The following is a 16651-nucleotide window of genomic DNA, read 5'->3' as shown; positions in this document are numbered from 1 at the left end:
GTGAAGTCTAAGCTAATTAAACTGGTTAACTTTACGAATAAAATCGAAAGATAGGAAAAAAGGAGCGAAAAAAACCCGTAACAAATTTACTTGATACAATTTAATAAGTAAAATGGCTAAATTTCATGTAAGACATGCTGGAAAGAGGAGAGGGAATCAAGTCAACAATGTGGGGATGTCATTAGCGAGCCTCTCTCCTTTTATCCTTTTAATAAAGGAAAGAGAAATTCTGAAAGAGAGTAGGAGAAAAAGGAAAAATGAAGAAAAACGATGGCAAATTTAAAACTGCCAGAGGCATTCCAATAGCCAATATGTGACTGTACAGTATATAAACATGTATCAATTCAACGTCAGCCCAGCACTTATACCCCCATAATAAGATCCCGGTGCACATATATCTTTATCTACATGATGACTCTGATTACTACTTCAAATCTTAACCGAATCCAAACCCTTCGTTCGCTTCATGAATTGCAAGCAGCAATCTTTCTTCTAGATGTTCCTTAGAAGGATACTCCGGTAAATCCAATTGATTGAAACTGCATTAATCACAACCAAATGTTCCTTACTAATGAAGAAAGGTCTAAAGCAGCACGAGGCAAATTTGCAAGTAAAGGACAGATGACTGATAGATTACCAGGTATGCGCAGAAGGCAAGTGATCAGCGCTGCCATATGCTTTGTGTATCTGAAACTTCTGTGAACCTGAAATTCCTTGAAGTGCTGTAAATCCTTCCAAAGGTACCTGTGAAATTACAAAGTGCAAATGCAGAGCTTTAACAGAGAGTAACAAGTTCTCAGTTTCACAGTGAACTAAATATTAATTCCAGTATTCAATAATTAACCTTTGGGTTGATCTACAGTTAACAGCTTGAAATGTCAAACTACAAGTAGTATTATCTACAATATCAGGTGTTGAATTACCTTCGAGGTGCCTGTCACAAACTGTAGAAGCCGTGCCTTATCCTCCTTGCTGAACCCTTGAACAACCTCCCAAAACCACTGTATAACAGGGGATGCAGCACTATACCCAGAATACTCTGTATTTGCCCTCATGTCATCCACTAGGAAACAGTTATCACAGATTGGGTCATTTTCAGATAACGTCGCACAACAAGCATTCTTTCATGTAAATAACATTATATAAATTAATTTACAAGACTTACAATCGATATCTGGAAGACCACTTATCAGTAACTCCAGCTCCTTATCATTAAAAATAGATATTAATTCTCTAGGAATTAATTCATTGAATCCTTCCAAAAATGCATTTATTTGAGGACGAATAGCAGTTGTCAAACGATGTTCAGCAACTAAATCAACATATTGGTGTTTATTCTCCTCAGTAACTTTAATATTCCGACCACCAGGAATCAGCTCATAGTCAGTCACCTACATCATATTTTGTAGAACATAGATTATAACCAAAAAAAGTGTCACCACAAAGGGCTTCATGAAAGCATCAATGAAAATCAGTACCTGTGTCCTTTCATACAGTATCAGCTTCTCCTCATCAGCATCAATGCTAAAAGTAAGGTCTAGGACATCACTAATATCATTCTGAAATTATAAACAAGGAAAGAAGTTAAAAGAAGGTGTGCTAAACAACAATCTCTCTAATGAACAATGAAAGATAATTCCCAGCAAACTGACAAACTCTCCCTCTCCCTCTAAGAGAAAAAGAGGAACAGATGTGGAAAATTGAAATATGACAGACCTCAAGCATCCACTTTAGGTTTTTGAAGTAATCAGGATCAATTGCTTCAATGTCATGGTAAGTAACTTTGACCCCTAAAATATGCTTGTAGAAAGATCGAGTAAAGTGGACATCCAAGAGTTGCCCATCAAAAAGTGCTTTGCCAACCTGGAAATATTTAATTACGAAGTGAACAAAAAGGTAGAAAAAAAAAGTGTGCTAATCCAATACGAGCAACTAGAGAAGGTACTCACAACTCGCCCAACAAATTTGAAGTACGAAAGATGTTCCGTTTGGTAGACTGAGTTGGGGTTAGGCTGGAATGTAGACTCATTGCCCACCGTAGTGAAAAGCAATGCTCCTTTGTCAAATATAACCCTGGACAATAGCTGATACCATTCCCTTGTAAGCCCACCAGCATCAATACCTTCCTCTCCTTGGAAGTGAACAGTTAACCTCCCCTTCAAATCTTGAGTTGACCGCATCCGTAGTTGGTTATATGAATCCTCAAGTATGTAAGCTCTTCTAACCGATATTCTTAGAGGACTGTGATGATGATCATGTTGATGCTTTATTTTGGACCTGAAGTGTGCACGTTTATTATCAAAATCAACAAAGCGGGGAACTTTCAACATAAGTGAAAATGACTTCTCGAGCAGTCCAGGATTTTGGCGGATGAAAGCATTTAACAACTTCCTATGCTTCTCTGAGAACTTCACAAAGGCAACATGTTTTTCATCAAATTTTGAGACAGGACCAGCAGCTTTCTGCTGGCCAGCAGATGTACTGGCATCTTCAACATCAGATAGCGCAGTTATGCCAAAATCATGGCCAGAACCTGGTTGTGCAGGATGTAACTTCTCACACATCACAAAGAAAGATTCTATATATGGTAAGATGTTTTGAGTGCCTGCAGGAAGGGGTGGTGTTACACCAGATTGTCTTGAGGTTGAAGTCTTGGATGGAGCTAATAAATCTGGTGCAGAATCTGAATAGCTCTCTATTTTGCTTATGCAAGTGCTCAACTCTATCCACAAAGGTTCTAAAGCTGCATTGATGTCCCACACCTGAGAAAGAGCTGAAGAACGCTCCAATTCAGGAAGAAGCTGTAGATCCTTTTCTTTCTCGGTTAATGAAGCAACAAGAGAACTTAGTGCCTGTAAGACCCTTAAAATTGCAGCTCCATCAGAAGATGTTGTGCTGAGTAGTGCTTTCACTGCTTCACCAAACATCCGTAACTCATCCATGGCAGATTTAATCAAATTTTGTACAGCATCAGCTAGCTCAGAAATAAACAGATGACAATGGCTTGGAGCAATAGCCACTAGCTTTTTCATTACCTCTGCCACCAGACCATATGCATTATCTGACAAACTGGGTGTGAAACAGAACATTAGACCAAGCAAATGGAAAGTGTGCACAAAAGCTTGTTTAAAATTTCATAATGGAAAGTTAATGATTATTTTGATAGGAGGTGCAAATCTAGTCACCTCTTTCTTTCTTTTTTTATCTTTCTTTTGGAGGGTTGCAAAGCTTAAGTTACAGAAAATGAAAACGTGGACCTTTCTTCAATTGAAAGCATAAGAGATAAATGGTAAAAATCCAGACTTCTGATGGAATAGACAGCATAAAACAATACATTGTTTAGACATAGAACTTACCCTTCCCGTGCAAGCAATGAGCATAAAAGTCGGAGCTCTGCTCGAGGGAGATTCGTCAGTACAGTCTGCGCATCACATTCATTGCTTACACCAGACGTTGAGGGTGTGGATGAATCAGCAACCTCAGCAGCATCATGTTTCTCAGCAGTAATGTCAGCATCCGACATTGAAATTTGCGAAGCAGGTATTTGTTCAGTGGAAGATGCCCTTGATTTCTCAGATGGACGGGGTTTCCTTTCCACATGGTCAATGATGACATCCAACAGGTTAAGCAGCTGAAGCAAGAATCATAATTAGCAAATAACAGACACAAAGATGTAAAAATGCATAACATATTTAGAATAGGGTCATCACCTGCTCAAGATGTGCTATACTTCTCAAGTACAGGGGTTGATTGAGAAGGCTCAAAAGCAATGCAATGGAAATATATCCTTCCCGCTGCTCCTCAGTCATCAAAGCTTTTCCCCGTGACTGATCAATATTCCTTAGCTCTTGTAGGGTAGGAAGAGGCAATCTAAACTGAAGTAAAATCTTAGCAACATATGGATGATTTCGAGCCAAGTAAGTGAGAGTTTCAAGAACTCGTCTAGACACCAAAGGAGGAACTCCTGCAAAGAAAAGGATAAGGCAAAAGAAACCACTTAGAACCTGAATACTATGGGTCTAATCATGAACCAAACCATACAACTCCTCCAGACATTAAACTTATGAATAATAAAAGGAAAGTAAAAGATCCACCTATACAGAGAGAAATCTTTTCCCAGAAAGAATAAAAAAAGCTGAGAGAAATATGAAAATGTCCTTATAACAAGCTACATTGAATCACTAGGGGCTATGAACTCATGTGCATCTTATCTTACCATCAAAATGTTGAGGACGAGAATACATAACATTATTCTGGCAACCGTAAAGCCTGTATGGTGGTTCAATTGCATTTGAATAACTGCCAGGTTTTCTGGCATCAAGCATCAGCATGTCCATCAAGATTTTAACTAGAGCTGTTCTGGTTTCATTATGAGCACATAAATTCAAGAGAAGCTTCTGCAATGAACCTTTATACAGTGGCTGCAGGATTAAAAAAGTTAGTGCATAGATCAAAATCAAGAAGGAATATCAAAAGGGAAAATTAACCAACTGAGAGAGCACCTGAACAATCCGAAGTAACCGAACCATTGCTTGAAGAGCTTCTGTGCCAACTAAAGGGGCTCCTTCAGCTTCAACTATCTTAGCAGAAACAGATCTACGTGACACAATACTTCCCCCCATCCTGTCCAGGCTGGATCCAATACCTTCACTTCTCCTAGAAGATTCACCTCTGCGATTCCTTGGATACATACCAAACAAGGCACGATTATGATAGCGATGTGCAAATCTCTCACGCAACATGTTTGCCTCCGCAACAAGGGCAGGTGTGAGATTAGCAAGAATAGCATCAGATGACGTTAAGAGAACCTGAGGATAAAAACAACAAAAGGGATAATGTTTAGACACATTCAACTTACAGTTTAAAATTTATCCAGACTATACCAAACATCATACCTCTTCTCGCAAATCTGAAGGAAATGTTGCAATTATTGACACCGTGTCCATTTCAACTGGTTGACCTTCGAGTTCCTGAGATTGATGAAGCCTTTGTGCTTGCTGTTGTGCAAGGACTTCTGCTCGGATGTCTGGGGGAAGAGCTGCAAGAAACTCTGGATCAATATCTCCAGAATTCTGTTGTTCAGCACCTGAAGGCTGCGCCACTTGACCCTGCTGAGCTGAAAGAACTTCAGCACGCAACTCCTCAGGGAGAGCATCCAAAAAGGCAGGATCAATTGATCCAGAAGCAGCATCACTATTTATCTGCTGCTCTGCAGCTGTACTATCTTGATCTGCTTCTCGACTAGAATTCTCTGAAACCTCAGTAACACTATGAAGAGGAGCATCCCTCCCACCAGTAGCTGTAGAATTCCCAAAAGACACATTTGTTCTTCTCACACGAGCAGCCTGTGGATCAGGAGTTCGGTCTGAAGAACCTTGCCTTTCTCCTCCATCATCATGGCCATCTGCACTTCCAATCTCAACATCAAGGCTTCGGAGGCTTTCCCCTAAAGTAGCCCCACTACCACTACTTTCTTGGCTCACTGCTTCAACATCGCGAACAGCTGCATCATTCTGCTCAAATTGCATTTCAACAGATTGTGAATGTATACTGGATGCATCAGTTCCTTGTAGAGAATCGTTTACTGCAGGTCTCACATCAACATTGACAGACGTATCAACTGCTGCAGATGGAGGCGCACTAGCATTTTCATTATTTATATTGTTTTCTACAGAATTCTCAGGCCTTGCACCAGCCCCTGATTCCTGTAATTGACTACCTTCACCATGGGTCTGAGGTTCCACTGTTGATGTGTTGTGATCAGAAGATTTCACAGGGACTGGTCGCCTCAATTGGGAAACAAGCAATTCTTCAAGCCCTTGTGGTACGGTAGCTGCACTTGACCCACTGCTTTGCTGGCTCTCATCAACCCACAAGTTCAAACGATGGCTGTGACGACCATTCCTCAAAGACCGGAAAATAGTATCCAACCGTGATGAGGTGCTGTCTGAGTTTCTGTCTGAAAGAATCATATCATGTGCACTTTCTGGAAGGGAGCAAAATAGAAAGAAATGTGGAGGGTTGTTAAAATTATAGATGCAGATTAATACACATTATGTTGTAAATTACAACAAAATCCAAAAAAATTATTATTAGAATACAGGAAAATACCTGACTGTCTTTGAGAGGCTGAGCGTAGTGATGAAGGGCCCAATAAAAGAGGATGCCTTGAAGGGGCTGAATTCTCACCACTGCGCCCCAAAAGACTGTAAATGGATGTAGTACGCCCTTGACGTCTAGAACCAAAAACTTCAACTGGCATTACATGAAGAGTTTCATTGGCGAAGCTGTGATCTCTGCCAAAAACCTCAATATGGTCAAACACATCCATTCCATTGATACCCTCCTCCAACCTTAGAATAACTCCACCCTCATCATCCCCATCATCCTCATCATCTTCTTCTAATACTTCATCATCAAACTCATCATCATCAATCTCATGATCATCTTGATCTGTGTCAGGATGAGACAGATCGTGATGTACATCATCTTCCTCCAAATCATTATGGTCCTCATCATCGTCATCTTCATCTTCATCCACTTCATCCCCATCATCTCCAGACATCTCCTCATCCTCATCATCATCAAGGTTTTCTTGCTCATGGGGCTGGATTTCAAAATGAATCCCCACAGTTTCTACACCGTTTTCAAGACCCCTTGCATCCTCAGAGGTTTCTTGCATATAATCATCCTCAGTAGCAGGAGCAAAACCTCCATCAAGATCCTGGTCATGTTCCATATCATCGGTAACAGCTTCAGAGCCACCATAGTTTTGGACGGTATTGAAAGACTCAACACCATCAGCTGCAACTGCATCATGATTGGACTGAGATGCCACTTCCATGGACTGTGATGCATCGACAACATTATCTGTTCTCCCAGACTGATTATGATCAGCAGGTTTGACTGAATTCTCACCTTTGACAGCAGAAGAATCAGCAGAATGGACATGCTCCTTGGTTACAAGTTCCAAAGCTTTGATAAGCCCTGTGACAACTTTAGGTGACTCAGCATGATCCAAATCCAACACTTCAAGGGTGCGTGTTAATGATGCAACCAAACCAACATCTATAAAAGTGGCAGAAGCTTCTGCTGAGATGCATGAACCAGTCGGGGTACGAGCAACTAGTATATCATTTAGCAGATCAACAAAAGTCTGCATATCACTGCTTGGAGGTTTGAAACCATCAGAGGAATCAACAAAGTCATTGAAAATACAATTAATCTCTGCAAAGATTCTCTTCCTTGCCTCTGCAGAACGCACACAAGATGCAACTAGAAATTGACTAGCTCTCGTTGCTAGTTTATGCCTCCAGTCACCATCAATTTTCCTTTCCTTCTTTGAATTCCGGGAATATGGAATAAACCTGTGAAGAATGTGATGAAATATTCCACCAATGGATAAACCAGTTGAGCCCCTTTGATGAGGGACCCTGCAGCTACTTAATTCACCATCTCTCCGGAGGAGGACATGAACGGATGAAGAGTACATTAACAGAATCTCTGTCAAAAGTTTTAAGATGAATACTATCTTTGCAAGTGATGCAGAGGCATCCAAAACAGAAACTTCATTCTCCTCAGACACAGTTGCAATGGCTTTACCTTTACCCTTGACAGCAGCAACATCAATTTCCATATCAGTTGATAATGGTGCATCAACAGGCACCTCTGTTCTAACATCATCTGTCAAGGGAGGTACAAAAGCACAAACTGAATCCAAAAGAAGCTCAATCACATTTACAAAGCTTTGAGGAGATTTTCTATGCATTTTAACTGACTTGGAATTTGAATCATTAAATTTTCCATGCCCAATCCCAGGACCTGCCAAGTTCATATTGCACAAATTACCCTTCCCATCATTTTGTTGTGTTTTATCTTTGTCTGATGCTTTCTCCTTCTCCTTTTCCTTCTCCTTGCATTTATCTTTGTCACGGTCTTTAATCAAAACAATGTAAGGCCTTTCACCAACCATCTCAACTTGGCAGACAGACTTTACAGCCAGCATAAATATTACTGGATCACGAGAAATCACTGAACTTAGGTTGACAAGGAAATTACGTGGACTGACCCTTCCATTTGAATGCCTGTTGGCCATTGCCACAAGACTGTGCTTTATCTCAGCTTCCATTGCCTGCTGCAAGGTTTGAGGATCTTCAAGGACATGACGGATAATGGTAGCAGCAATATTGTCGAACCCAGGAAAAAGACTACTTGTCGGCAATGAAAGAAGAGAACTTACACCCCCACCATCAAGAAAACAAACAGCAACAGAATGGGTTCTAGTCAGAGTAGAACATAGCTGCAGAACAGCATGCATTGTCTCAGATGGAAACTGGTTCCTTATACAGCTACAAGCAATCTCAATTAGCCTCTTCTGCTCATGAATATCTATATGTCTTGGTGATTCAAATGAAGAATGCAACTTATTTTTCTTCTCCTCATCAATACTGACAGATGTCGGCTGGCTACTAAGATTTTCCCCTTTCAACTGCTCAACAATATCAGAATTCAATTTTTGATCCACCTGAAGCAGCCTATCAAGAGCAAGGAAAGCAGTTGTTACCCACTTCGGAACTTGGCGTTTTGCCTTGTCAACTGAACCGGAGTCCCACTCTGAAAGTAAATCAGTCACAAGTTTTACCAGTCCAGTTTTTGAGGCAATTTCCCGTGCCCCCGTATCCTCGTGAAGAATTAAAGCAAGAACATGGAAAAGAGCAGAGAGCAGTGAATTGTTTCTGCTATCAGAAGCAGAACTAGAATCTCTCACTTGGTCAAGAATGAAGGAAATGACGCTGGACCTATATTGACCATCATTTTGGGAGCATATCAATACAAGAAGGTCCCTAACTGGGAATGCTAGAGGTTCTTTCATCTGAAGCAGCTTTGTACATGTTGACAACAACTCTTCAACAGGAGGAAGTTGGACCATCTCTTCTTCAAGTTGCTGGCTACTGTCATTTGCAACATCTACATTTGTGTCAGATTCAGAGTTCCCAAGGGACATGGCAAGTGCACGAGCAAGTTCATCATCCTCCTGGGTTTCCTCTGGATGGGAAAATAACCACTCCATTGCCAACTCCACACTATTAGATCCAACTTGCCTCAAAGCTTCTTCTGCCCTGGACCTGGAAAATCCCATCTCTACAATTGTTGCTATGGCTGTTTCATTTGGAGGGGGCCCAGTAATACGAGCAGTATTGCTGCTGGTAACATTTTTCACTTCAACACCAGAGTAAATGTGCCTAATGATAGATATAACTGTAGTGATAAAATCATAACTGCAGTCAGTAAACTGTGGGTGAATCCAAACTGGAAGCACTGCCTTAAGCACCATGGATTGAAGCACCTTCACAAAAGTTTCAGCATCCCTAGGAAAAGGAACATCTCCACTCGCAAGTGGTTGAACAAGCAGGTGTTTGGTGAATGGAGACAAAATGAAAGAAGACGTCACCAGGTGATCCATAAGTTTACCATAGCTAGCTAATGGACCATAAATCCATGCATGATCTCCATCTTCTTTTTCATCCTGCTTTACATTGCCATCATCTGTATCCATTGGAGATGCTGGGGCCCTATTAACCGCAAATAGTAATTGACTGGTAGCTTCAAAAGTTGTCAATACTGATTGAACAACTCCACATCCATATAAGCAATTTAGCATAATTGCATTGCAGGAATCGGGCCTATCCAGAAGAACGCTATCAATGAAATCAATAACCTTACCAAAGTAGCGACACTTTGTTGATATGGATGCTTCTGAGCCTGAAGAATTCACATGACCTCCAAAGTTCATATGATCCAATGCAGTAGAGGCAAAACTAGAAGCAACAGATTTTGATGCAGGGGATGCATTAACAGTATCATCCCGACGACGAGAAGGAAGTAACATCACTTTTCCCAACTCTTGAAACAAATGGGTTATGTGGAAGGAAAGTGACCTCACCATATCACAGCAAGAGGTGTGATATGACCTCTGCTTGTCAAATTCCTTCTTATTGACAGATCCAGAGGCATCTGATGAAGTAGAATGATTGGTTCCAAACCGCATGTTTAAGCCATCAGTACCCAATCTCTGTTGAAAGCCAGTAGCACGGCCAAGGTCACGATAAAGGTTTATCAGGTCAAAGAACTGGGATTCAATACTCCATCCTGGCGTCCTTCTCCTTAATAATGGATCAAGGAACTGCCTAAAGGAGTTCAACCTTTGCTCTTCAGTATCACTTGCACTAGATTCCCGTTGTTGTGACTCAGCAGAACTAGCACTAGCACCATCATCCTCCATTTCAAGCTTGGCATCTTCAAGGAGAGCAATCTGCCATAAAATTTCACGATGGACAAGACCAATGTCTTCCAGAACATCTTTGCTGCCATTACCAAGTTCTGTAAGCAAAGCACTAATCCAACGATTATCTTTAGAAGCAGCAAGAAATAGAAGGAATTCAACAAGAAAAAGGGGAGAAAAGACTCCATCATCAGGCATCATCCTAGGATCCAGTAAAAAGGAGGCTGAAGCTGCACCAAATCCAGTCAAAGCTTTCTTCAAATGTTCCCTAAGAGAAGAACAGAAGGCACGTGCAAGAGGAGCAGAATGATGCTGAGTAAACCCTTTAAAAACCATGGTGCTATGTAAAGCAATAGACATCCCCTCAGATGACTGTACAATACTGGGCCTTAAAAGAAGTTTCAGTAAAGCCTCAATTCCTGATTTCTCCACAAATAGGCGACATGTTTCAGAATTCTCTGTTGTTCTATGAAGCAAAACCATCAGATGCAAAATGCACAATTGAAGAAACTGCTCATCACTGATTCCTTCAGTTACAGAATCCACTGCACCCACCAGACAACAATGCCCTTCATTTCCTTTGTCTTCAGAATCAGTTTCCATTGCAGTACTCCCATTAACTTTTTCTACAGATGATGACCCAGAAAAGCTACTGCTGTCCCCAAAGGAAGCTATTTTATTTACAATTTCAATGATTATATCAACACCACCGCTTCTCAATGAAGATACATGGCGCAAAAGCTCTTCAACTGCGTTAGCCAAAGGAACAATTGCTTCATTCATTGCCAGCACATACTTCTTGCTGGTAAAGATGTCAACAAGGAATCGCAACGCTGAAGTTTCTTTCACTGCCTCCAAGCCTTTGGCATTAAGACAAATGGCACCAAGGCCATTCGGAACACATGTTATAGCCTTTGAAGATGGAAGTACTCCAGATAACACTGAAGATAAAAAGGCATCTGGAAGACCTAGCTCAAGAAGTACCGGAAGACAAGTTGGATCTTTATGGATAATTTCACTCATAACAGTCACAGCTGAGCAGTAAATATCACCTCCAAATTTATCTGCATTCCCATATATGAGTGATAAAGTACCAGGCAGAGAACTGTCTTGAGGACTCTGCGGCCTAGTGGTGTTTGCTGGGGCATATGTAGCAGAACCAAGAGCCTTCAAAAGCACCTTGATAAGCCTCTTTTGGGAGTACAACTGGTCATCATTGTATCTTGAGCATTCACCAATGATCATTGAATTATCATTTCCCCCAGACATACCAATAACTCTTTGCACTTCTATGTGTAGCCTCTGAGCCAAAAGCTCCACTCCACCCAGTTCTCTAAGCAACGACACAGCTGAACTACTGTAATCCATGAGCTTTTGTAGAGCTTTTACAGCTAAATAGACAAGATGCATATGATTTGGGTCAGAATCCTCCAAAAGAGGTAAAAAGGTTGGAACCATTCCTGACCCTCTAATATTACTCCCAGATGCAGAGGATGACACAATATGAAGCAGATAGAACTGAAGAAGAGCCTCAATAAAAGCAAGAGATGATGGATCACTGGAGCTTTTCAGTGACAGAACTGCCTTCTGGAGCACATTCAGGAGAATCATTCGATTTCCTACTGTAAAACTAATACTTGACCCACTCAAAATTCGAGCCCGGTCATGAGATGCTGAGTATGCAGCTAACTGTGCTCCCAACGCAAGCATCGCAAGAGTTCTAATAGTTCCAGGAATAGTTTCTTCTGACCGCACAATCCTTATTAATTCATTTGTATACTCTGGTTCATTTGCGAAAAATGATGTCAGCTCATCATTAGCATCATTAGACTGAACAAGCACGATAAATGCAAGAAGGCAAATCCTGCTGTACAGCCTGCATATCCTGGGCGACCGAAAGGCATGCGCATATCTAATTCTTGTTAGCAACGAAAACCGGAGCTCAGTAGGTACATTGTACTGCTCAATACATTGCTTCATTATTAACAGATCATCCTCCTTTCGCAAATGTAGATCTGGCATGCGTATGACTCTTGAAGTGGAACTCACATTGCCACTGCTTTCTTCAGTGCCTTGAGTATTGAGCCCATGCAATTCAAAATAAAGGCTAGAACCAATCCGGTGTTGAGACTTGTCACGATCATGTTCTACGTCAGATGGAAACAAACTAAGGCCTTCCTCCTGTGTTCTCTCATTTGCCAAAACACATGAATACAGACCCAATCCCTCCTCCTTGCTCCCCCATCCCTGAGCAAGAGACAGCAGATAGCTGTTCACTGAACCACATCCAATCAACTTTCCACTCCCATGGACCTTCGATGGGTTTATTTTAACAAGTGCAGAAAGAGTCTCCAGTGTAGCTATAAGAATTTCAGGATCAGTGGATGAAAGTAGGAGCTTGAAATGCTGAAAGGAGAATAACAGAGTTATATCAGATAAAACAATATTGGAGAAGCCCATAAATAACATGTTAGTAGGACCTAAACAAGTCTGCAAGTCAATGTAGTTAAAAAAATAATTTCTGACTCCATCTCAACATACCTCCAACCCATCAAATGAACTCTTGTTGTGGGAATTCTCTAATATTGTTTGCATTACTCGTAATATTTGAAGGACTGCATGCTTTGGAAATGGAATATCATCTTCTAGAATTTTATCTGATAGGAGAAGGTCATTCCTACAAGACAAGTACGTCTTCAAATATGTATCAAAATGAAGAAACAGTGGCCTCCAATGATGAAAATTCCCCTGAATTAAAAGTAACAAGTGAGTCAAGAACCACAAAAGGGGGTAACCAAGCAAAATAATTAGTATGAAATCACCTTACTGTACTCCCATCGAAAGCCTGAAAGAGGTATTGCTATATCCTGTAACGGACTCTGGATCACTTTATCAATAAATGCTTTAATTTGGGGAGGCTGCAAGAGACAGCAAAATATTGGATTTATTTTTCAGAAAAAGATCTAAAAAAAAATAAACATAGCTTCTTCTAATCCACTCAGGCAAGCTCACGCAACCAATATATATTCCACTCAAGCAAGCTCATGACAAACAGTATGTAAATTAACATATACATGAGTTCCCAGAAGCATGTGCATGAGTGTGTCTGCATGTTTGACATTTAATCCCTAAAGGACAATGGGAGTCAAATCAAATATGTGTCGCAAAAAATAAACAATGTAGTGAATGATAATCTAAGAACACCTAAATTTAAAGCATAAAACTAAAGACAAATTTGAAGCTCAATAAATATGAAGGTCAAAACATTGGGACCATGTAATGCCATGGGAACTCAAAACATCACCCCTTATTCATTGCATAAAATGCTTGCTAAGTCTAGGCTAACTGGTGGATTATAATTATTCATACCACTTTGTTAAAAGTGACATTTTTGTTTACTTCTAGCAAAATGCACATGCGAATGCTTCTCTAATAATAATTAAGAGAAGAATCCAAAAATCTTACATGTAAAATGATAAAAAAATATATAAATCTTCTAATACTTTCGCAATGTAGTAAGAGAAAATAGATGCTCTCAAGCAGATAAGAAGCACTTTGTCAAAGGTCTAAAAGTCATATAGATAGTGATATAATAATAGCTATTATATCTTTGAAATAATGTACATATATTTATCTTAAAGTCAAATTGTTATTGACAGTTAGGATAGCAGATATATAAATAGATTATATACAATTATAGTTCATTATCAAACCAAAAAGTTTACAGAAGAACAAAGACATCCAACTACAAGCACCAGCACTAAACCACACAACAATAAAATATTCTAAAAGTAAAAGGTTGCAAAAGAACTAGCATTGAGCAAAATCTAAACTGTCTAAAACATTTAGATTTAAATGGAAGCAAAAGAACTGTCCTCCCTAAACTCAAACAAATGCCATATATGTTTCACCATATAACACAATTTCATCCATATATTGACAAAAACAATTCTTAGAATGTAAGCAGTCTACATTAAAGCCTAGAACCATGCAGAAAATTTCAGTCCTAGTGGAAAATACCATGAAATGCACAATTTACTAGCATAACTTCTTATCTAAAACCAAAAAAGACAATGTAACAAAAATGTGACGAGAGTCCATGACAAACTACATGCTTCAATTTTCTAGTTTAGCACAAAATTAAAAACAGGTCCCTCAAGTAATCTTTAAAACCTCCCGGTTCTTACTTAATATGAATGATTTTCTTGATTAAATGTGCATTATCCTGTCAGCCCAACATTGTGAAAGATCATAAATGACACCAAACTATTGCCCTGATTGGTAGAGAAAACAGTTGCAAAGCAAGGTACTGAATGCTTATTTCAAATTAGGGTCTTAAGTAGATAGAATGTAACAAGCGTCCAAACAATAGAAGGTCTTCTGTTTAAGCCATTACACTTTTTTTCTCAAGAAAATGCACATAACATAACAAATTTGTGACCACAACGAATACAACAAGCTAAACATCAATTAGGTCTTAAAGCATTAATCTCTCTCAGTAGTATCAGCCAAACATTCCATATACCAACAACCCAAAAATAACATAGAAAACATAAAGAAACGAAGGCAACATTAGATACTAATTACTACGACGAAAGAGTAAATATGAACCCTTATGGGTCACCAAACAATACAAGATTCCGATAAACCCTAATCAGAAATCATTTTCACGAAAAATTTAAACAAATAATATATATTAAAAAAAAACTTACGGGCTCAGAGTCGAGTTTGACAGAAGGACCGGTGGAAGTTTCGCCAGACAAAAGCTGGCGAAGCCTAGAAGGCAAAGTCGATCTTATGCTCGCCATCTCACCTCTACTTCTCTACTTCCAACTACTACAAGGACACACCCAAAAAGATTAAAAAATCAAAAAGATAAAGAACAAAATAATACCCTAAAAAACAGAAATCAGAGATTTTAAAAATCGAAAAAAAAAAACCCCCAAACAGATCGGATATTAGATAAATAAAATACAGAGATACTGAAAGAAAGAAAGAAAGAAAGAAAGAAAGAGAGAGAGAGGACCTGAGAAAAGAGAGAGAGAAGAGCGACGGATGCTTGCACATCCAAAGTATGGAGCATGAAAATAGAGGGGAAGAGATTCGAGAGAGATTATTCAAGAGAAGAAAAGCGAGAGAAAACCCCAAAAGCAAATGGAAAGAAAAGAGACGGAAAGAGAGAGGGGAGGGCGAGGCTTGCTTAAGTGTCTGTTTGGTTTGGTTTGGTTTTTTATATAATAGAGTTTTGTGAGGGATGTTTATATGGTGTTGAAGAAGAAAATCAAGGGATCAAAAAGGGGAAATTTTAGGGTCTCTTAGATAGGAGTGAAATAAAAGGGGAGTAAAAAATAGTAAAAAAAGGAATATATTAGTGAGGGTGTGAGAGAGAGAGCTGACACACGCAGTGCTTTTACGATACACAGGTACAGGGGTCTCTTTGATACTCGGTTTTGCATTTCGCTGGCCCTCCTCTTTTTCTCCTTTTTCTCTAAGCTTCCTCCTTTTCTTTTTCTTTCAACTCCCTCTTCTTCTTTTTTCTTTTTTTTTTTATTTTATAAAAAAAATTAAATGAAAGTTTTTTTCAACGATATCGGTTTACTATAGCTGATAAACCTTTTTTATATTTTTCTTATTCTTCCTAAATGTTAATATAAAAATTACAAAGACAGTGAAACAAAGGCCATTCACCTTGACTTTTCAATTTATAATAATATTATACTTTGCTTTAAATTCTTTAATTTAATAAAATGTAATTAATTTAGTATTCAAATATAACAAACTTTTTTTTAAGGATATGATATCATATAAAAATAAATTCATAGAGGACAAACATCAATATTGCACGGTTTTAAATTCTTCTACTGATCATAACTTTTTCAGATGGGAAATTATTTTATAATGTTTTATATTTTCAATTAATGAAATCATGAAAAAAAATTATCGCAGTTAATTACGTAAAATTTTTATCTAAAAAAATTAATTTAATTTTTCAAATAAAAGTACATATATTTATCATAGAATCAAATATCCATATTCATTAATAAAGTAAATTTATAAATCTTGAAACCCTAAAGCATTAAATTTAAAATCTTAATTACGGTAAACTCAAAACCTTAATGTCTTTTTAGAAATTTTTTTATTAATTTTTATTATCGTAGTTATTAAAATGCAGAAGTTGTCCTATGCAGATGTAAATCAAATGTCATCGGCTAGCAAGATTTGAAATTTAGCCTTTCTTTTTACTTCAAGCCAGAATCTTGACTAAAACTTAAAAAAGTAAATAAAAAGCACTATTGGTAAAACCAAATTTTGGTTCGGAATAGAAGATTCTGACATTTGACTATTGGTAGTGTACACATTTTGAATCCT

General features: G+C 38.8%; 1 protein-coding gene across 2 annotated transcripts; it reads right to left on the bottom strand.

The window, feature by feature from the left end:
* Window positions 1-273: 273 nt before the first annotated feature.
* LOC110416283 (E3 ubiquitin-protein ligase UPL2-like) lies at window positions 274-15517 on the bottom strand. 2 transcript variants are annotated; one of them, XM_021428233.2, is made up of 17 exons: window positions 15309-15517; window positions 14995-15118; window positions 13105-13200; window positions 12824-13030; window positions 6112-12688; window positions 4896-5986; window positions 4503-4808; window positions 4217-4421; window positions 3711-3964; window positions 3357-3631; window positions 1950-3069; window positions 1717-1863; window positions 1479-1559; window positions 1166-1391; window positions 924-1063; window positions 638-744; window positions 274-539 (listed from the first exon to the last, which is right to left on the bottom strand). In XM_021428233.2, the coding sequence occupies exons 2-17, from the start codon at window positions 15088-15090 to the stop codon at window positions 437-439; spliced, it is 11031 nt and encodes a 3676-aa protein (XP_021283908.1). In that variant the 5' UTR covers window positions 15091-15118; window positions 15309-15517; the 3' UTR covers window positions 274-436. The 2 variants fall into 2 exon arrangements, with proteins under 2 accessions (XP_021283908.1, XP_021283909.1); XM_021428234.2 differs by having other exon boundaries at window positions 14995-15115.
* Between the last annotated feature and the right edge of the window lie 1134 nt (window positions 15518-16651).

Source organism: Theobroma umbraticum, unplaced genomic scaffold (assembly GCF_002168275.2).
Source record: "Theobroma umbraticum cultivar Fairchild unplaced genomic scaffold, ASM216827v3 scaffold_51.0, whole genome shotgun sequence".
NCBI lineage: Eukaryota > Viridiplantae > Streptophyta > Magnoliopsida > Malvales > Malvaceae > Theobroma > Theobroma umbraticum.
The sequence above is the reverse complement of the archived record's forward strand: the minus strand, read 5'-3'. Positions and strand labels throughout refer to the sequence as shown.